We start from the raw sequence: 22,765 nt of genomic DNA, 5'->3' as shown, positions 1-22,765 counted from the left end.
TTCTTGTTAACTGTAACCCAGCTAAAATAATAAATTCTTCCAACTGGAAAGAACCTCCAAATCAATGTGATCTAATTGCCTCATTTTGCTACAACCTGGAGGACTGAGGTGACTTGCCGGAGGGCACAGAGTAATAGGAAGAGGAATAGAATCCTCTGAGAGTCCTCTAGAAGTAAGAACTTCACCAGGGCCAGCAATGGGGAATGACAAGTAGGAATGACCGTATCCAGCTGCCCATTTGCAGCAGAGAAGGCAGAGTTGCCCTCTGCACCTGCTGAAGGTGTGCTCATAGGATTGTCCGAGTGTGCTGTGGGCTGCATAAACATGGGTCTCCCATTCCTGTCCTGGTCAGCAGAACTCACCATTATCTAGGCATTTTCCTGAAACTTACTGGGTCTTTGCTGTGCTCTTCCAGAGTTTTTGAAGGGCATAGCAGTAGGAAGATGTGACTCCTCCCTCCAAACATGGTCCTTTTCTTTTTCCTGGCTTTATCCCCACACACTACTGTCCCCTCTGGCATTCACCCACATGTCACAGGTTGAAGGGAGTGAGGCTGAGCTATAACTTTTCCAAGGGCTTGTTAGTGCTCAGGTCTGCACTGTTGCCAGCCTGAGTTAGGTCTCTTGGCCCGAAATGGCCGTGGTCATATCCAGGCCATTTGTATGCAGCAAAGCTCTCTGGTACCCAATTTGTAGGTGCAGATCCTTAGCCCAGCTTGTCCCCGCAGGTCCTTGTCTACCAGTATGTGTTTCTTACCCCTGGGATATGGGATGTGAAACCACAAACCCGGAAGGGCATGTCTTCCTGGTACATCCAATTGACACAAAGCTTTGAGAGGAGAAATGCTATTTTTATATTAAAGCAAACACTGATATTATGGAACAGCACAGAAAATTCAAGTTACATTTCAAGATAAAAGAGGCAATTTCAAAGCAATTTTGTCCTTCTTTGCCTCAGACATGTCAAGCTTTTCCCCCCTGGACCCTGGAGGGTGTGTGCTAGCTCCACTCTGCTCATGGGGACTTGACTGAAAGTGCGTTAGTCAGATTGAAGTCCTTTGCCCCAGAAGTGGAAGTTTATCTTAGAAGTGAAGAGGCAGACCCTGATTCTTCTCAGTACTGGGCTGTGTACTGGCCATTGCCTGGTGTCTGTGCATTCATTTGTTTTCTCTGGCCCCTTCAGCATTTCTCTTGAAAGACTGGTTTACCTTTGCCCTGACCGCCATGGCAATCTCTTATGTCACCTCCATGTGTCAACTGGCCTGCTTCTCTATTTATTCCTCTGGAGATCTGGTTGGTTCATCCCATTTTTTTATACATGCTCTTAGAATACTGGCCAGGCTGAGAAGTCCCCGCTCCCCCACCCAGGTACTTGTCCACCAGTATGTGTTGGCTGTTCCTGTGAGTCCAGAGTCCCTTTAAAAGATACTGTTGCTTAAGCTGTTGTCTGTGTTGGTGAGCAGATTGGGATTGTTCTGGAAGGGTGTATGCACTGCTGATGCTTCCAGCCCAGTGTGTTCCCAGAGAAGTGAGCTTCTCTGCCCTCAGCAAATCCTTCCTATTCTATGGACACCCTCTTTCAGGCCTTCCTGCCTTGCCATACTTCCCACAGTACACTGTAGTTATAAGGAGCACCTGCCCATTGCTGCACAAGTAGCCATAATAGCTTTCCTCCCAGAAGCTTGCCCAAATAGGCTTTTTCCTAGGCCAAGCTAGAGCATGGTATCACTGGCAACCAGAGGAAGGGGTGAGGAAGCAGAGCCTCAGTATGAGGAGGCCCTGTTTGGTAGAGGAGACCTGCTGACAGGGCCACCTGACAGAGGCCCCACGGGTGGATCAACTGTTCCAACAGGCTGGCATCTCTGTCATGGAGGATGGCTGTGTTTCAGTGCCATTTGCCCTCCTGCATGTCTTTGTGCCATGGTATGTATGAGGTTCTCATCACAAGAGTGTTGTATTATCTGTAGATAGCAGCTCTCAAGTATTTTCCTTCTCTTGGGCTAACACAGTGACGACACTGTGGTTAATGTACTGGAGGCAGGGTGTTCCTCTAGCAGACGTTAGGAACAGAGCATACCTGCCTCACATCTGACTTATCCTGTCCCTGTTCCCTCTGCCTCTTCACTGAAGGACTTGCTCACTGTTGTGGGATGAATAGTGGCATGGTCATGGTGTGGGGAGTCACACAGACCTGCTCACAGGATCTGTGACCTTGTGCAATTTCTCCATCTGTCTGAGTCTCTTCTCATCTATATAGAGATGGTGCCTTGGTCTCTGGCTGAGAGATCTTAATGAGGTTTTGTGTCTTAGGTGATAGAACCTTGGGCCATTCTGACCTTTTCCCAGTGATCCTCTGCCTGAGGTGCCCTCCACACCTCCCTTTCTTCCAGCTGCCTGGGATTGTAGATGCAGTTGGAACGTGAGCATGGAACTTTCTTTGTATGGACTGTCCTATGTGCCAAGTGCCGTTGGGACCCTAAAGGTAGGAGGTAACCCAGTCTTTGTCTGTAGGAGGAGACATAGAGTCTACTGTATGTTTCTCTGAGAACCACAGGGTGGGAGCACATGGAGCGCTCCCTCCAGACGATTGTCAGGAAGAAGCTTTGTGGATGTGGCTGTGACAGACCTGGCAGCTTCAGGCCAGGATCCTCGGGTCCACAACTTCCACACTAATTCACCGCCTCTCCAGCCCAGTTCACTTCCTGATGGGCTTCCTTTCTTCTTCAGACACAGAGTAGGCAGACTTGCTACTGGGCTTCCAGTTCCTCCTCAGCCAAGATGACAGGTAAAAACTAGGGAAGTTTGTTAGGGTCTTGCTTGTCCCTTATGAGATTTCCTTTTCTCCCTGACTGGAAAGTTACTAGTTAACACAATACACAATACACTTGAATATGCCAGGCACTGTGCTGGGCAGCATGCCCTCGCCCCACGATAAACAGCCATACTTCCTGCACACAGATACCCAGGTTGCAAGTGAGGGAACAAAGCCACTGAGCCTGGCCTTCCCAACTTGACGTAGTCACATGGGCAGCAAGAGATGGACCAGGCCTGCCAAGCCCAGGCTTCCTGGCTCCACATGGCAATAGAGATAACAAGTAAAGGAGCAGGTTCTCTAAGCCTGGATTGTTTGACTTTTTTTTCCTCCTCTTCTTCCTTTATCACTTAAGTCTCAGCACTTTGGAAGCAGTCCGTTCTCATCTGCAGTGCAGCAGTAAGCTCCTCCCTTCCCTGCCAGCTTATCCTGTCTGTCCTCCTCCAGTCCACAGGCCCCTAATGACACCCTCTTTCTGTCCCAGGTCACTGCAGTCCTTGAACCAGAACCAGTTCCTGGTACTAAGGAGGTACTGCTGCATCATCAGCTAAGTGGTAAATGACTGCCATAGCAGCACCAAGTGTCCGTATTTGCTAGGACTCCCAAAATCAATGACCCCAAGTTCATACAGAGCTGATTGCAGCATGTGTGACTTCTGAGGCTAGAAGCTGCAAGTCAAGATGTGACAGGTCGTGAAAGTGCTAGGGAAGGGTCTGGTCTCTCCATTCCAGTAGTCTCTTGGCTTGTGGAACAGGTGTGTATCTAGTTTTCACAATATCCCTGTGCATGTGTCTCTTACATCCAAATCTCCACTTCTCATAATGATGCTAGTCATGCTAGATTGGATTACCCATCTCCAGTATGACCTCATTTAGCTAATTGCATCTGTAGTGACCTTTATTTTCTAGTAAGATTATATTCTAACTTAATATATAACCAGAGCAGTGTGGAGGACACACAGTTCACTTCATAAGTTGTGCTCTGTGTTGGAATTCCAGCAGGCATCTTAAGTTTTGTTTATCTGGACTGGACCATCACCATACTAGGACCAGGGCATTGATACCCTGTATGTCTGACCTTGGATACTTCACACCAGCCATAGCCCCTGTAGAACCATGTGGATTCCCCAAAGGAAATCAAGAGTATTCAGAGAGGAAGAAAAAGCATGGAGAATGGATTGATTCAGGTGTACCCACCCTGAAAGCTCATAGTCTCTAAGAGGCATTATATTGGATGTTATGTGGGTATGACCAAAATGCCTGGCATAAAAAAAAGAAATCAGGGTGTAATAATTTCCTTTAGCTAACTGGAGGATTCAGTACATGGTCACTTGCCGCATGTGCTTGAGCAGAACATTCTATTGGCAACAGCTTGTGGTGGAGGCTGCTTTTCTCTCCTTGACAAACAGGGAGCAGAGAGAAAAAAGAGACAGTAAAGGAAATGGATATGCTCCCAGTACCCTACTTCTCTAGCTGGGTCTGATGTCCTGAAGGTTCTAGAACCTCCTAACATAGCTGGAGACCCCATACTCAGCCCATGAGCCTGCAGGGATATGTCATATCCTAACATGTCCTGCATGCAAGAGGAGGCAGCAGGTTCCAGACTCTAGTTCAGACTAATATTCTTCTCTGGGACTTAGGCTTTTACTAAACAGTGCAAGCAGAATTTGGGGATCACTTGAAAGCAGCTCTCATGAGGAGGAAGGGTTGCATTCTTAGTGGAGGCTCAGGGGCATCAGTTATTATTATATGTTCCAGGTCTTCTGTGTGACCTAATGTGAAAGTGGATAAGTAGCCACTGTCACAGTGACAACTGTATTGCCTGTTGTAGCATGTCCTACACCTTTATCATCTCCTGATTCTTGTATTACTTTTAGGAAGGAAACAACTTGCTAGGTTGTTTTTACCACTCTCATTGGGTAGTTGAGGAAACTAAGATGGAGTATAATTATGCATCTTGCTGAAGGCATAACAATAGTAAGTGGAAGAACTAGGCTATAAGCTCAGGTCATGATTCTCAACCTTAATTTCACATTAACATCCCTAAGGAGAGCTTTTTTTTTTAATTTATTTATTTCTTAAAGATTTCTGTCCCTTCCCCGCCACCGCCTCCCATTTCCCTCCCCCTCCCCCAAATAAGCCCGCCCCTCAGCCCGAAAAGCAATCAGGGTTCCCTGTCCTGTGGGAAGTCCAAGGAACCCCCACCTCCATCCAGGTCTAGTAAGTTGAGCATCCAAACTGCCTAGGCTCCCACAAAGCCAATGCGTGCAGTAGGATCAAAAGACAGAGTTTCTCTTTGGCTTTGGAGCCGGTCCTGGAACTAGCTCTTACAGACCAGGCTGACCTCGGACTCACAGAGATCCGCCTGCCTCTGCCTCGCCAGTGTTGGGATTAAAGGCGTGTGCGCCACCATCGCCCGGCCCCTAAGGAGAGCTTTTTTTTTATTTAAATTTTTTATTGAGAAAAAAAAGTTTCCGCCTCCTCCCAGCCTCCCATTTCCCTCCCCCTCCTCCCGCCCTTCTTCCCCTCCTCCTGCCCTTCTCCCCCTCCCTCCACTCCTCTTCCCCTCCCTCTCCAGTCCAAAGAGCAGTCAGGGTTCCCTGCCCTGTGGAAAGTCCAAGGTCCTCCCCCCTCCGTCCAGGTCTAGGAAGGTGAACATCCAAACTGGCTAGGCTCCCACAAAGCCAGAACATGAAGTAGGATCAAAACCCTGTGCCATTGTCCTTGGCTTCTCATCAGCCCTCATTGTTCGCCATGTTCAGAGAGTTCGGTTTTATCCCATGCTTTTTCAGTCACAGTCCAGCTGGCCTTGGTGAGCTCCCAATAGATCAGCCCCACTGTCTCAGTGGGTGGGTGCACCCCTCGTGGACCTGACTTCCTTGCTCATGTTCTCCCTCCTTCTGCTCCTCACTGGGACCTTGGGAGCTCAGTCCAGTGCTCCAGTGTGGGTCTCTGTCTCTATCTCCATCCATCACCAGATGAAGGTTCTATGGTGATATGCAAGATATTCATCAGTATGGCTATAGGATAGGGTCATTTCGTGTTCCCTATCCTCAGCTGCCCAAGGAACTAACTGGGGACATCGCCTTGGGCACCTGGGAGCCACTCTAGGTTCAAGTCTCTTGCCAACCCTAAGGTGGCTCCCTTAACTAAGATATTGCTTCCCTGCTCCAATTTGGGATCAACCTACCCCTGGACCCAGCAATACCACTCTTGGGAATATACCCAAGAGATGCCCGATCATATGACAAAAGCATTTGTTCAACTATGTTCATAGCAGCATTATTTGTAATAGCCAGAGCCTGGAAACAACCTAGATGTCCTTCAATGGAAGAATGGATGAAGAAAGTATGGAATATATACACATTAGAGTACTACGCTGCAGTAAAAAACAATGACTTCTCGAATTTTGCATGCAAACGGATGGAAATAGAAAACACTATCCTGAGTGAGGTAACCCAGACCCAAAAAGATGAACATGGGATGTACTAACTCATAATTGGTTTCTAGCCATAAATAAAGGTCACTGAGTCTATAATTTGTGATCCTAAAGAAGCTAAATGAGAAGGTGAACCCAAAGAAAAACATTAGTTATCCTCCTGGCTATGGGAAGTAGACAAAATTGCCGGGCAAAAAATTGGGATCTTGGGGGTGGAGTGGGATGCGGGTAAGGGGATATGGGGAGAGAAAAGTGAGAAGGGGAGGATGGGGGGAACTTGGGGAAATAAGGAGAGCTTTTTTTTTAAAAAAAAAAAAATCCCTGTGCCCACAGGTCCCAGCCTGCACCAGTAACCAGCCCCTGGGGGTAGACTCTGGTGTAGCTTATGAAAATGACTCAAGTGATTCCAGAGTATGGCTAGGATTGGGACCATAGACCTACCTCAGCTGATCAGAGGACCACAGCACAACTGCCTTTAGAGCCCTGTGGGAATCGGGAACATGAACTCGTAGATATGAGTAAACAGTGGCACATAAGAACCAAGTTAAGCTAAAGAACAAGACCCAACCAAGTAGACTCAGATTTTTTTTTTTTTTAAAGCAACATGAACTTTAACGACAAAGCCCTAGGAGGCCTGCTTCTTCTTTCCTTGTATGTCAGGCCTCAGATATACATGAATCTACAGTCTTGTGAAGAGTGGGTATATGCGAGGCCCAGGGGATCCTGTCTTTGATGGAATTCTTGGTCCATGTAGATCCTAGTGGTTCAGTAACAACCTTCCACGCAGCCGAACCTCCACTGCCCAAGGTCATCCAGCTCGAAACTAAGTGGAAAGGCTGCTTCAGTGAGGAAAGGGGCAGACATGCTCACAACTGCCTGCCTGGGGCACAGCCTTCTCACAGAAGTCTTCTAAGAGAGATAAGACCTTTTCTCAGGAGTCTCCCAGAAGGGGCCTGTCACAAAGGGCTGAGAATTGCTGAATGTGCAATCTCAGCGAGCCTTGCTTCTGTAATTCCTCTGCAAATGGAACCTTTAGGATCAGCACAAAAAGCTGAAATGTCTTCAGCCTCTGTGGCCTGAATGCACAGCCCTCATGCCCACCTCAGCTTGAACTGGCAGGCTGGATCCCCAGGGCCTACAGCTGTTCCAGCCTCCAAACTTCACAGCTATGGGTTTGTCCTTGAGAATCTGTGTTCTTTCTTTCTGCAGAGAGTCATTGTAGACCCCAGCATTGAGTCCCTGTGTAATTTTTATTAAGGGTCACATCAGACATCAATAGTAAAGCTAGAATTAAGACTTATATACTCTTGCCGGGCGGTTGTGGTGCAGGCCTTTAATCCCAGCATTCGGGAGGCAGCGGCAGATGGATCTTGGTGAGTTCGAGGCCAGCCTGGTGTACAAAAACTAGTTCCAGGACAGGCTCCAAAGCTACAGTGAAATCCTGACTCGGGGGGGGGGGGGGGGGGGCGACGGGCGACTCACACTCTTGATTTGACTTTTACTTTGTGTCAGGCTACACATTTTGTTTTCATACTCTTTGGATAGCCACTATTCATTTATATTTGCAAATATTAAAAAAAAAAAGGAAAAAGAAAGCTAACTAGCAGCCCCAAAGCTTGGCTGGGGTGTGCCACCACTCTCTGCTGCTTAGCCTCCTCCCCACACCCTGCCAATGAAGTGATTGAAGTGTAGATTACCTTGTCAATCCTGCTTACTCCAAGTATACCCTTAACCCTCTGCTCCCATGCCGCCCCGTTTGCTTTGGCTTTTGTACAACCGCTTTAAGGACTGCTCCATTCTCACAGGGTCCAAGCTCTGTGCTAGCCATTCTCCCTAATACCTGTCTTCTGACCTCAAGAAGTTCGGGAATCCAAACCCAGGCCATAAACTCAGGTCTGGGCAAGTGAATCTGACCTCTCAGCACTACAGCAGTCTCAGAGATTAGTTCTCACCTCACTTCAAACAGGACTTTGACTTTTTTCATTCCTGACTATCTATCAGGAACTTCTGGGAAGTTTTCCTGTAGCAAACTCACATCTACCTTTCAGACCCTTCCCATGGACTCAGATACAAAGCCTTCTGAGAGTCTTAGGCTGTCTCTTGCTGGAGTGTCCTCCTACTGTCTGTTGCAGGCTGCTCTGCTCTGGGAGAAGGAGCCAGACACACAAGTGGTCGCTCATCTTGCCTTCAGTTTTGATAAATTCTGTGGTGATATATGTCCTACTCAAGGAGCTACAGGGTATACCCTCTGTCATTTCCAGACCAAAATGCCAAAGGGTCACTCATATCCAGACCCAAGTCTTGCCCTCATATAAAAAGAAGTTTCTGGATGAAGCCTATCACACCTGAATGTTTGGTAGCTCATGTTTTGTTTTCAGTGCAAGTCATTAAAGAAAGTGTTCAATTATTGCCAATTAATATAACCTTGCAGGGTTTTTTTTTACTATGTGTGATTTATATACATGCTGTGTACACATATATAAAAGCATACATGCTCAAGGATAAAATAATAAATTCCTCTTCCACCCCAGCTACACACCCAACAGAACACACACAACCCCATAAATGGCTGAAAGGCTAGGATTACAGTCAAGATTACAGAGTCAACAGAGTATGGCAGGGAGGTGTGTGTGTGTGTGTGTGTATGTGGTTTTCTTCTCTCTCTGCCTCTTCACAAATGCAAATACTTGTGAGCCAGTCTCACCTAAACCACATCACCAGGGCAATAATTAGCAGTTCATACCTGGTGGGGGGTAGGAGGTTTAGATAGCAGGTATGTTCAGAAATAGAAGCATAGATTAATGTCCTAGGAATGAGGGTACCTGAAAAGGTAAGGGTGAGATACCCTGAAAGAGGAAAGGGAGGTATGATAGAACTGACTTGCCAGTTGAGGGACCGAGATCTAATCATATAGGCCAAAGGTGATGAGCACAGAGCAGTCCAGAATGAACTGAAAATGCCTTTCAGCCATTTTTAAAGTATACACTTGTCCGGCAGGGGGTGGTGGCATATGCCTTTAATCCCGGCTCCTCAGAGGCCAAGGTAGACAGATCTCTGAGTTTGAGGCTAGCCTGATATACATAGTGAGTTCCAGGACAGCCAAAGCTACAAAAAGAGACCTTGTCTCAGTAAATAAATAAACAAATAAATAAAAATATTCATTGGTTAGGCCCTGGGCTTGCCCAAGCATTGACAACAAAGATACAAAGCTACCCTGGAGTCCAAGGAGTTCCTAGGGGAGATAGATAATTAGCAGATGATTGCAATACACGGCAAAAAAAAAAATGCTACTGAAAAGCATATCTTAATACAGAGCATGGTGAAGGCCATGAGAAGTCTGTCTAGAGAGAAAGAATAGTGCTCATTTGATGGAAGGGGTGCTGATGGGCCTCAGGCAGTAGTAGGAGTGTCCCAGGTGGACAGGGAGAATTAGTAGAGGAAGGAATGTCTAGAACATCCTGGAGCCTTCAAGAATAAGGCATTGCAAGTGACGAATAAGTGAAGAACAGAAACTGAGGATAGTGCCGAGGTCATTAGCAGAAAGGGCTATGTCTCCAGAGGGGATCTTTGGAAGTTCCCAGTTCAGAGTGTCTGTAAAGATTACTCTTACCACTGCCTGGATGGTAAGCTGGAGGCAGAAGATGCAGCCACAGGGGTGGGAGGGGGGCTGAGGTGGGGGAACATGGAAGTCATATGCATATAGTGCAGTCTGTAGTAGTTCACTGAGCAGAGCACAGTGGGGAGCTAGGAATGGAGATAGGATGATCAGGAGGCAAAGTCATCATCAGCATTCAGTTGCAGTTTGACATGGGGACCCCAGGGGCAAGAAGCAGTGATAAAATCGCCAGGAGTCGGGTGAAGGGTGGCATTCTCTAGTGCAGGACTGTAATGAAAACACCAGGGGTAGGAATGTAGGGGAGGGGAGGCTCTCTAGAAGGAAACTGTTGAAGGGACAAAGGGGGGGGGGAATAGTGTGTAGTCAGTAGGACACGGTCCTTACAAGGACACAAGGCTTTCCATGTTCAGGGAGGGGTTTAGCAAAAAGACCCTGGCAAAAATGCCAGCCTTGTCCTGAGCTGGTTACCTCCACAGACCAAAGCTAAGGTTTGTGTCTCTTTCTTCATCACTCCCGGCAGAAATAGTTTATCCTCCACTAAGTGACCTGGCCTTCTCACCAAGGTCACTGCAGTAGCCTCAAGATAGCCAGACTGTCTCCACTGCCCTCCATTTAGGCTGCTTCAAGCTGCCAGTGGTCCTTCCAAAAGGGATCTCTGGTGCCATTTCCCATAGCACACCCTCCAGTGGCTTCCTGCTATCTCCAGAGTAGGCTCTGCATGTATGGTCTGCCCTGGGTGACCTTCAGTGTCCAGTCTTGTCATCTCTAGAAATCTGTCTGTGTTCATTGTGCTATCAAGAACTCACCAAGTGCAGTCACCCCCTCAGCATCTGCCCAAACCCTGTTAGCTGTCTGCCCGAGGTGAGTAGGCAGAGGGAGAGGCCTTTCCTGACAGCTATTGAAAACCACAGCCTCTTGAGCTCTATGTGATCTTTTAAGTGGCACTGCCACTGAGTGAAATTATCTGTTTACTTCTTCCATATCCAGACTGTTAGCTCTGTGGAGCAAGGACTTCATCTCCTCACTGCCTGCCATGTTCACTGCTTGTAGAGCAAGCCTTGGCAAATAGCAAGCACTCAATAAATGCTTACTAAATGTACAAAAGAAGTAAGTGGTGGAACTACGGTGTGTTGAGCATGCTAGGCAGGTTTGGATCCATTCATGGCTGTGTCCTCAGTACATTCCTAAGGATCATTGGAAATCACTGCCCACTAAGGGTGAGAGATATAGGTGCAGTCAGCACTGGAAGAAAGTGTTATAGCAGGAGTGGGTACCCAGTGGCATCCTGAGTCAGACAGAATCATCTTCTAGCAATGGGAATTTAGAGCTGGGGGACTGAGTGGCTCATAGGCACGGAAACCAGAGCCTCAAGAATTGTGAACTGTGTTGAAGGTAAGATGGAGTCCAGCCTGGAGAGGGCTGGGTTGCCATAGACAGGTTCTGAAGGCAAGAAATAGGAAGTTTGAGGGGTGAAAGGTAGACATTGTGGCCTTTGATGTGGGGGCACAGTTGGTCTTGGGATGGCCTGAACCTGGGGCTAGATACAGGCTTTAGGGCAGAGTGAGGCGAGCCAGGCAGGGAGTTCCTCTCCACTGGGTGGTACAGGGTAGGTATTGCTGGCTAGCATCAGCTGTGCAGCCACTTAACAGAATTGACTTTCAGTGCCTCTGGGCACTACAGTGGTTCCATGTCTAGCACTCTCACACTTCATAGCTTATGCGAAAGATTTAGATCATTTTTAAAAGTCTGGTTTGCTTGTGTCAGGCGGTGGTGGCGCACGCCTTTAATCCCAGCACTCGGGGAGGCAGAGGCAGGCGGATCTCTGTGAGTCCGAGGTCAGCCTGGTCTGTAAGAGCTAGTTCCAGGGCAGATAGGACTGTAACACAGAGAAACCCTGTCTCGAAACCCCCTCCCCCCAAAAAAAGTCTGGTTTACTCTTTCCAGGTTAGAGAATCCTGAATTCATTAATCATCTTTACTTTTCTGAGCATTCATTCCGTCTTTAAAAGCTTCTGACAATTAGACTGGTAGGTTCCAGATTCCCCCCGACAGCCAGTGCTGGCTACTCTGGCAGCATGTTGGCCTAGGCCCATTCTCTGTTAATCTCTGGCCTCCAGCGCTGAACCCCTTCCAGCCTATACTGATGTTGCTAGGACTCCTCACCCCACCCCACCTCTATCCTCTAGGAAGTTTTCTTGGCTGTAATTGCTTCAGATCTGTGTGTATCAGCACTTCCATTATTTATTACTTTCTTCCTTAGTCCCAGCTGGGCCCAGCAGGGACGCATGGGACTGTTAAAGAAACCTGTGGCTGTCCACGCTGCTCTTTAGCTTGATGTCTTTTCACCCTGGTGCTCCTTTTGCCTTTCTGGGCTTCCTCAGTTTGTTCATCTGCTAAGGTCTTACCTCAGGGTTAACTATTATGAGCTTTCCAGGAATCGGCCTCCTGGGCAGTCCCTACTCTAGTGCCTGGTCAGGCAGGGCCACTGAGCCTTCTCTTCTGATAAGGCATGCCCTTCACCCCCATTGGATAGGGCCAGCACCTGTGCGACTGTTGCCTCTTGCATCCTCCCACCACACGAGCTAAAATACTCCCACCACTTTGGAAGGACTCCAGGTTCCTGTGCATCAATCTGCCCTCACCCCTGCCCCACCAGCAAAGCCATTACTATCCTGTGCTCTGGTCATACATGTGCTACCACAGCTTGGTCTATCGTCGCCTGCTAGATCCCTGAGTGCAGGCCCCGTGCAGAGCTGGAAGCTTAGGAGACTGTCTTGCCAGAGCTTCAGCCAGTGGCTGCCTCCTAACTACCCTGTGCCTATGTGGTTCTGGCCTTGGTTTGCATTTATTCAGCAATTCCTGTGCCAGGCCCTCTCATCGTTTTTGGGATGGATCATGAGCAAAAGGGACTAAAAGCCCTTGGTGATGGAGGTCACACCCCCTGAAGAGCCTCCTGTCATTCCTCAGCCAGCACTCAGAACTCTTCCAGGCTCTGCTGGCCTTGTTGGTCCATACACATGAAATCAAGGGATGTTAAGTCCTTAAAACATTTATTGAGTGTCCACTGTATGCCAGGCATTGTGTAAATATTTTACAATGCATTACCACCCTCATTCTCATCAAGCCTGTGCTGACTGCTCTATAACCATTCTCACTGTGCAGAGATGACATGAAAGTCCTGCCCATGACACACACTAGGAGGCATCCTGACCTGAGCACCGGTAGCCTCACTCTGTGATTCACTCATGGCCCTGCTTGATCAGCTTGGGAGAGCCTCAGTCCTCTCTAGTACCATGTCCTCTCTCAAGCTGGGCGTCTGTAACACCTAACCTTGCTTCCCCTAGTAGGTCATTTATGAATGCCTTTGACCTAGTTGTCTGTGTTGGGGTTCTGGCCCAGGAGTTGCTCTTTTCCAGGCATGTAGGATGATCTTTTGTCTTTATACCCACCATCCTATACATGAGCATATGGGTCTCACCCTGACCTGCACTTGGTTGACTTGCCACAGATCTCTGTGTCCCTGCATCCTCCCATTCTGCTTCTTTTCCTGGATCTGCCTGGGGACAGCAAGTTGATCTCTCCTGTCTATGACATGTTTTACTGCCATCCTCCCCTTCCCGCCTTCCCACCTTGCTTCTCTCACCCTCACACTCTCTTTTGATCTTGCAAATCCAGGCCCTTGGAGAAATCAGACAGTATGAAATATGAAAACTGCTTGGGAAGTAATTGAAGAAACACCGCGACTTTTGAAACCCACAGAGATAATACTCACACCTTCTTATTCACGTTATTTAATTTTTAATAGCAGATTTAATTAATGGAGATCAGGTCTTCTGCCTTCAGATGTGCTCAAGAAGCAGCTGCAGGCACTGGAGAAGGGGCAGCTATCTAGAGCAGAGAAAAATGCAGTCCAGAAGTGGGAACCTGAGAAATTTATGGGGAAAAAACGTCTCCAAAACTAACAGTTTGTAATGGTGGGGACTGATGATATGGGAACAGTGTAGACCCATCAGAGTGCATCCAGAAGCCCGTGAGCCTCTGTGGTAACTATAGCTCCCATTCTCCGGCCTCAGTGGTCCAGGACCCTCCAGTGCTGATGGCCTCAGGGGAGACAGGACTCCATCCACAGCAACCTCTGTCCTTTTAAAAATAGGACTCCTCTGCTATTCCCTCACCTAGAAAGCCAGGGCTTGCCCAGGCATAGTGACTCAGGCCTGTAATTTCAGCACTCAGGAAGCTGAGATAGGAAGCTCACCAGGCTAGCCTGGGCTACAGAGCAAAACCTTTGTTTCAAAAACATGAAAGAAACAAACAAACCCAGGCTTTTATTTACCCCTCTTTTTCGAGACAGGGTTTCTCTGTAACTTTGGAGCCTGTCCTGGAACTAGCTCTTGTAGACCAGACTGGCCTCGAACTCACAGAGATCCTCCTGCCCTGCCCCACCCCCACTCCCCGCGCGAGTGCTGGGATTAAAGGTGTGCGCCACCACTGCCCAGCCTCACCTTTCATTTTATTCCAGATTCTGAGCCTGAAATAGAGGCTACTTTACCCAGTGTGCCTCTTGGTCCCTCCCTGCTCTCACTCTCTCAGTCCCCGCTTCCCTCAAATACCCACACTGCCCTTTTGAAACTCTCATCCACATTGTTGTCTCTCTCCATGAGACCTCCCCCTTGTTTGCCTTGTATCGTATCTGCTCACCCCTTACTTTGTTAGAAATAAATATATTTTTAATTCAGGAACCTGACTTCTAGAATGTTCCCTGTAGGTATGTTCATTCCCACACAGAACTGCTAGTAGGCACTTGTTCTCCTCAGCACTGTGTACAACAGTAGGAGAGTTTATCAGCCTAGAGGATATGGTGGGAGCTGCTTGACTCCCAGAACCCTCACCCATACTGTGCTCCCACACAAAGTCCTCTTTCACAGGGTGTACTCCCTCTCGATGTGCTCACCCACTGTATGCCTCACAGAAGGCTCTCTAATTAAAGTACTTGCCCACAAACTGCCAACAAGGTGCTCACAAGTGTGCCATGACCTCACCCAAGGGGGCGTAAAGAGGAAGGTGGGATGTGGCTGGGGTACAGGCCTTAACAAGCTCACCACTCATTGTGGCCCTTGTCCTGCTTTCACTTTTAAAAAATACTGTTGTGACAAAATTGTGCCTTAAAGTTGGGATACTAGTCTCCCGTGAACTAAGCCATGGACTCCATTGTCAGAACCATCAGAGGCAATGAGAGGGAGCAAGCGACATACCTTGGTTTGCTTCCGCTCAGGTACCAACTTCCGAGAAGACAGTCTAATCAAGTTTGCAGGCTGCTTTGGTAGGTACCCAGAAAGCACCAAACTATTGGCCTAATGCTCATTTGTAATTGTGACATTGTATTGTCTGAGCATCCCACATGGCCAGAGCACAGGCTCTACTTGCCTTGGACCCTACTCCCAATATTTAATGGTTCTCAGGAAGAGCAAGTTGGCCAGTTCTTAAGAAGCCTGCAATGATAACAAGTAGTCTGCTGGGTTCTCGTTCTCAAAGAAGAAAGCTGGAGAACAAATGTAGGACATGGTGAACCCCATTGTGTCCTGGAGACCTTCCTGTGCTTCTGGACCAGCAGTTGTGACAAAGCCCATTGCCATGGGTCTACACAGACAGGATAGGACCAGCTGGGGATTTTCACTGAGTCATCAGGAGGAAATTAGAGGAAGTAAAGTGGGGTGGCTGTAACCACTTCTTTGCCTGTGGCCACTTCCTGTGACAAATCCTATGGACCACATAATTGGCTCCATGTGCCTGGGGACAGATGTGTCCTTCCTACCATACAGAACAGTAACTCCTCTTCTGTTACTCAGCCCTTGAGTCCCCACTTTGAGAGGCACTCAGCAGGTGACTGGACCTGGAAGCCTGTGACCTGACCCTGTGAACACATATAGGAGAAAAGAAACTCAGAGATGGTTGAGCCAGGCAGATTTCTTATGGGGAAGAAAGACCAGATTCCATGGAAGGAACTTAGTGGATGAGATTCTCTGTGGCTTCAGAACCTACACAGTGCTATGTGAGTTGAAGGAGATCTGTGTGTCTGGTTTTCTGTTACCCTGCAGCTAAGAAAACAAAGCTTGGAAGAAGTGGTTTAGCCACAGACTATGGTCAGTAAGCACTGAAGTCATACTGTGGGCCCATGGATCAGGCCACATCCTCAGGAGGCTCCAGCAGAGTCCCAGGGATTCCAAGGAGGTCACAGAAGAACACCTACTGGAGGAACAGGTGTATACTGATCAGCTTGCCTCTGTCCTTGTCCTCAGCCAGGACAGTCATGTCAGGGAATGTCACACCATCCTGAAGCAGAGCCAACTCTTGATATGAGTGCAAGGACTCCAGAGAAGCAGAAAGCCTTCCTGGGCACTGCATTAGTATAGATCTTCCAATACCAGGCTGTGAGGAAGACCTATGTTTCTTTCATGTCTGTTGTGTGCTGGAGTTATTGGCATGCCTTGGGAAAGGACCTCCCTGGTATGAAGAGAGGAGACTAGAAGGAATAGGCTATGTGACTCTTCCACCCATAGACCCTGGTTCTCTCTGCCAGTGACTTTGTATTCCTAAGCTCCCCTACAAGAGTTTCCTTCCCACGCCATGCTGATCCCCAGTCAACCTTCCCTGAAAATGTAGAGAGTGGGCAGGTAAATCTCAGAGAGCAGGTAAAAGTAGAGCCTGGTTCCAGCCCAGACCTGCATTCATCCTGTGGTCCCCTAGAGGAAGTCCTCTGGCTTAAATCCCTTCCCTCTAGACTTGGACTCCACACCACAGGATGGGCTCTCCTGGCAACCCTGATTCAGACCTCTTTCCCTGTTCATCCAGGGCCTGGCTGGCTGCTTTTCTTCAGCAGGTAGGTAGGTGGAGTCAGGCTGAATCAGGCTGAGCCTGACAGATGTGCAAGGAAACACAGCCCCGAGACTTCACAGTCCCTTCTCTGTCACACCCACTTGTTGCAAGGACTGACTGATGGGCCTGTTTGCTCATCTGTGAAAGAGGGGTAGCCCCTTCTCAGGAGTGAATAGTCAGCTATGCAAAGGGCCTGACCTTGGCACCCCACACAAAGGCAACTGCTACTGGCTTCATACCCCACTCAGGACACCTAACCACTTACCCTACACCTCTTTACAGGGACTACTTGACCCACCCTGTCTCGGCCTCCAGGTTTGGCCTTCCCCCACCCCCTATATATCTATCCAGCTGTGCATGGGCCTGAGCACTCCCACCTGGAGTGCTGTGTTCTGAGGTTAAACAGGGCATCAGTATCAGTCTCTGAGAGCAAGTGAAGATGCTGGAGTTTTAGAAAATAAGGAAAGTGCTAGTTTGGACCTGTGTGGCCAGAAATGAGTAACAAGTTAAGCAACTTACCCACCGTCACAATGTGCCACCAGGGTCAAACCCAGCTGACTTGTTCTTGGTCCTAGGCTTTCCCTGCCAGCCTGACTCCGTAAGTGTGTGTGCAATGAATAACTTCAGAAAGGGCAAGGTATATGCCTTCAGACCCTCCCACAGTGCATCATGGGAAGCAGCAGAGCATGTCATAGTCTAAGAACCAAGACACTGGATACCACTTACATTGTCCCTTGCTATTTTGGCTCGTCATTTGACCTCTTTAGACAGTGTGGTCCAGTTGTCCAATAGGGATTGTAGTAGATCAAGTTCAGCACCATTTTTGTTGTTGTTGTTGCTTGTTTGTTTTATTTTGTTTTGTTTTTTTTGTTTTTTTACTAGTAATAAATGATTTATGCTTTGCAGACCATGCGCTCTACCACAGCCATTCTACTGATCCTGTAGTGTGCAAGCAGCCAAAGACATGGTGTGTATGGCCATGGGCCAGTGAAACTTTATTTACAAAAAAGGTAGCCAGCAGATTTGGCATGTGGCCTGAAGCTTGCGTAGTTTGCCTTTAGCAAGTCACTTTTTTGGGTTTCTGTCACAGTGATCAGCATGCTAGGACCTAGGCTGTGCTGACACCAGTCAAGATATTGGTATCTTCCAGTTCTGCCATGATTTTGTCCTACAAGCTTCCAGAAGGAGATGGCAATCTTTGGTAACCAGTTCTGTGTTTCTCTTTGTAGAATGCCGAGATATATAAACTGTCTTCCCAGCAATTCCATGAGGCTGCTTCAAAAGCAGAGAACACAATAAAGTAAGAATCTGCTTATTGTTCTTTGTAAACTTGTGCGTTTGTGAAAATCCCCTTGTGTGGCTTGAAACCTGCTACCACCTGCCTGATGGCAAATTTCTCTAATAACAAGACAACCATCTGTTCCTCAGCCCCCTCAGCTGGGCTGAAGCTAGCCATTGGCCATCAGTAATTGCCCAGCTTAGCACAGGGCTCTTCCCAGCTCCCTGGCACATTGCAGTGTGCTGCAGCCACTGTCTTTCTCTGGAGCAGCAGCTGCTTTGTTATCTAGCTAGGCAAGCAGCAGTGAACAGGCTCCAAGGGAACTGGGGAGGGGGATGAGCAGTCATCCTGACCATCTACTTTGTGAGGGGTGGGGTGGGGCTCTCAGCATGTCCCCTGTGGGAGATTCCTGCTCCTGCTGGAACACCCACTGCTCTTCTAACCTAGGCAACTCCATGCTGTGTTTCCAAATAAGCTAGTGCTCTCTGGCCCATCTGCCATGCTCCTGAGCTGTCCATGAACACCCTGAACCAGGACATTAGAAACAGGGAGGTGTGGGCCTGTTCATGAATCATTTGAGTGCAGATCTCTGGGGAGGGAAAGCCGTACTAAAGTATGAAGATGGTCTCTAGGCCAGGGGACTAGAATTCTCCAGTGAACTCCTACACTACTCCCTTGGCAGTCTTTCTCCTAGAAAATTGGGTGAGTCACCAGGAAAGCCCATCATGGTACAAAATGGTTGCCGATCTGGCAACATGAGAAGACGGTATCATGGGGGGTGGGGTAGCTATGAGGTGACAAAGCACTGGTGAAAATGCTGTAAATAACTGTAGGCAGAGTTTTCATTGGGACTGTGGGTCAGCACCGCCCCACCAGCCAGCTCCCCAAATAGTCACACAGAGACTTACTATTAATTAGAAATGCTTGGCCTGTAACTAACCAGGTCTTACAAATTAAATTAACCCATATTTTATTTATATTCTACCACATGGCTTGGTACCTTATCTCAGTTCAGCATGTTCATCTCCTTCTTCCTCTGTACCTCCTCATGACTCCTGAAACTCTCATGACTCTGCCCTTCCTTCTCCCAGCGTCCTCTCTCCCCAAAAATCCTTCCTACCTAAAGACCATCAGCTCTTTATTAGCTAATGAGAGTAATATATATTCATGGTGTACAAAAAGATTATTCCACAGCATTTCCCCTTTTGTCTAACTATAAAGAAAGGTTTTAACTTTAACATAGTAAAACTGTATGTAACAAAAACAGTTATGAAGTAAGAATTACAGTTACAATATCTAGCCAATTTGTATTTGGCAAAATTAGGAAAAATATTATCTTATTTATCTTATCTTTGTGAGTCTAAAGTTTTATACCTAATTTACCTTTTATCATAACTAAGGAAAACTTTAAGTCTAATTATTTAGTCTTTAACTCCATCAAAAACCCCAGAAGGGTCTAATATTACCTAATGACAGGGACATCTGACTAACTGGACAGTCACCCAAAGTTCTTCTGTAGTGTTGGGGCATCCAGCTTTGGTCTACAGGCCTAGTATATTTGACAGACATTTTGAGAAGCAAGGAATTTTGAAGGACTTTCCTACCTTGTTTTGGCGAAGTGTGACAGTCAACTTTTTTGTGTCCTGCTGGTCCAGTTTGGACAGTATACTGTCAGCAATTGAAAACATACCTAATATGACTACAAATTGGATTATTGTAGTTGACTAACTACCAACCTGACTTCTTAAGTATACAGTACAGTTTTAAGAGCTGCATCAGCACAGTGCCCCAAACCAGAGTAGAAGCATACATATAGTATAACAAAATTAACTTTAACTTTGTATCACTAAACCAAAATCTATATCAATGTAAAATATTTTTAGATTAATAGCTGCTGTTTTTTGGATGAAAGGAGATTCAGTAATCTACCCTTTTATCTCATCATTTCTATATCATATACCCTATTTTTCCTTTGTACTGGCTTTGTGGGAGCCTAAGCAGTTTGGATGCTCGCCTAACTAGACCTGGAAGGAGGTGGGTGGTCCTTGGACTTCCCACAGGGCAGGGAACCCTGATTGCTCTTCGGGATGATAAGGGAGGGAGACTTGATTGGGGGAGGGGGAGGGAAATGGGAGGCGGTGGTGGGGAGGAGGCAGAAATCTTTAATAAATAAATTAATTAATTAATTAATTAAAAAAAGAAAAAAGAGGTCTTTGAATTTAACTCTTTTGTTTACCTTCTTTTTTTTTTGTTTTACTATGATAAATAACAACTTGTAACCAACCCTTTAAATAATGACAAACATCCATAACCAATCTTTTGGGAATTGGGCATTGTTTTTCTAGAATGCTTCCTGTTGTGTGGGACATTAGCATCTTTGGAGACCCTGAGAAAATTTAGGATAATGGTTAAGTCTTGGCTAGAGTAGTTTGTGAGACTGGGCCATCCCAGCCAGCAGCCTTGAAGCTGTTCTGGATGCAGAACTCTTAAGAAACTACAACAGAGGCATTTTGAGATGCTGGATCACCTTGGTCCCCTTGTTCTGAAAATACATAAACTTTTGAAGGTAACATACATATCTGTATTAATATAAGTATAGATGTATGTTGTATACAAGTTAGCCAAAGATGATTATTTTATGTTTTGGTATAAAACCTGTTTTGTAGTTTTTCTAGGTTTATTTCTTTATGTTTATAGCCAGAAATTTTAGGGGATCTTCCTCTATCACACCTGGTCCATATCAACCTAAAATGAATCTACAGCCACTCATTTCCTGTAAAAATAAAAGCATAACCTCCTACTCAAAGCAACACACCTTTTGACTCCCATTTTGAAATCAAGATATTCTTAAAATATGTAGGTTGGTTTAATCTGGCAGCTTTCATAATCCAGTATCTCTTAGCAACTATCACTCATTCATCAGCAGTTAAAATTTTTTTTTTATTGAGAAAAAAAAAAAGTTTCCGCCTCCTCCCAGCCTCCCATTTCGCTTCCCCTCCTCCCAACCTTCTCCCCCTTCCCCCACTCCTCTCCCCCTCCCTCTCCAGTCCAATGAGCAGTCAGGGTTCCCTGCCCTGTGGAAAGCACAAGGTCCTCCCCTCTCAGTCCAGGTCTAGGAAGGTGAACATCCAAACTGGCTAGGCTCCCACAAAGCCAGAACATGAAGTAGAATCAAAACCCTGTGCCATTGTTCTTGGCTTCTCATCAGCCCTCATTGTTCGCCATGTTCAGAGAGTCCGGTTTTATCCCATGCTTTTTCAGTCACAGTCCAGCTGGCCTTGGTGAGCTCCCAATAGATCAGCCCCACTGTCTCAGTGGGTGGGTGCACCCCTCGTGGACCTGACTTCCTTGCTCATGTTCTCCCTCCTTCTGCTCCTCACTGGGACCTTGGGAGCTCAGTCCAGTGCTCCAGTGTGGGTCTCTGTCTCTATCTCCATCCATCACCAGATGAAGGTTCTATGGTGATATGCAAGATATTCATCAGTATGGCTATAGGATAGGGTCATTTCCGGTTCCCTATCCTCAGCTGCCCAAGGAACTAACTGGGGACATCGCCTTGGGCTCCTGGGAGCCACTCTACGGTCAAGTCTCTTGCCAACCCTAAGGTGGCTCCCTTAACTAAGAATTGTGCTTCCGTGCTCCCCTATCCAACCTTCCTTTATCCCAATCATCCTTTTTCCCCAAGTTACCCCTATCCTCCCCTTTTCCCTTTTCTCTTCCCATCTCCCCTTACCCCCATCCCACCCCACCCCCAAGATCCCAATTTTCTCCCCGGCAATTTTGTCTACTTCCCATAACCAAGAGGATAACTATATGTTTTTCCTTGGGTTCACCTTCTTATTTAGCTTCTTTAGGTTCACCAATTGAGACACTTAAGGTCATGCTCAACCTCCTTAGCGATCAGGGAAATGCAAATCAAAACAACTTTGAGATATCATCTTACACCTGTCAGAATGGCTAAAATCAAAAACTCCAATGATAGCCTTTGCTGGAGAGGCTGTGGAGGAAGGGGTACCCTTATCCATTGCTGGTGGGAATGCAATCTTGTGCAACCACTGTGGAAATCAGTGTTTCGGTTTCTCAGGAAATTCGGGCTCAACCTACCCCTGGACCCAGCAATACCACTCTTGGGAATATACCCAAGAGATGCCCTATCATATGACAAGAGCATTTGTTCAACTATGTTCATAGCAGTATTATTTGTAATAGCCAGAACCTGGAAACAACCTAGATGCCCTTCGATGGAAGAATGGATGAAGAAAGTGTGGAATATATACACATTAGAGTACTACGCTGCGGTAAAAAGCAATGACTTCTCGAATTTTGCATGCAAACAGATGGAAATAGAAAACACTATCCTGAGTGAGGTAACCCAGACCCAAAAAGATGAACATGGGATGTACTCACTCATAATTGATTTCTAGCCATAAATAAGGGTCACGGAGTCTACAATTGGTGAACCTAAAGAAGCAGTTAAAAATTTTAAAGAACACACAGTAACATACAGGATCCAGACTCTATGTATTTCCAGTCTTTACATGGTTTATTATTGTTTTTCCTTTTTGAGGACTTTATTATTTTTAAACTATTTTTTATTCTACATCTGTATATATCGTTTCTCCTTTTTCTCCCAAGTCTATGTATATTTTTAAACACACTGTAACTGTTTAGAAGTTTCTTTCATCTGGATCTGTCTTTATGGTGTATCTGTAATCTTTTTTGTCTGTATGAGCAAAACTTAAATGACTG

At 46.8% G+C, this 22,765-nt stretch overlaps 1 protein-coding gene across 2 annotated transcripts in view; it reads left to right on the top strand.

Moving 5' to 3' along the window:
* Chchd6 (coiled-coil-helix-coiled-coil-helix domain containing 6) overlaps positions 1-22,765 on the top strand; it is a 229,243-nt gene that overhangs the window by 170,873 nt on the left and 35,605 nt on the right. The window contains exon 6 of one of the 2 annotated variants that reach the window (XM_041634609.1): positions 17,967-18,037. The exons of the other annotated variant lie outside the window; for it this stretch is intronic. Within the exon in view, the coding sequence (XP_041490543.1) occupies positions 17,967-18,037 (71 nt within the window). The remainder of the gene's footprint in view (positions 1-17,966; positions 18,038-22,765) is intronic. 2 annotated transcript variants of the gene reach the window in all.

Source organism: Microtus oregoni, unplaced genomic scaffold (assembly GCF_018167655.1).
Source record: "Microtus oregoni isolate MIOR12 unplaced genomic scaffold, Mior012 000002F_ref0000024, whole genome shotgun sequence".
NCBI lineage: Eukaryota > Metazoa > Chordata > Mammalia > Rodentia > Cricetidae > Microtus > Microtus oregoni.
The sequence above is the reverse complement of the archived record's forward strand: the minus strand, read 5'-3'. Positions and strand labels throughout refer to the sequence as shown.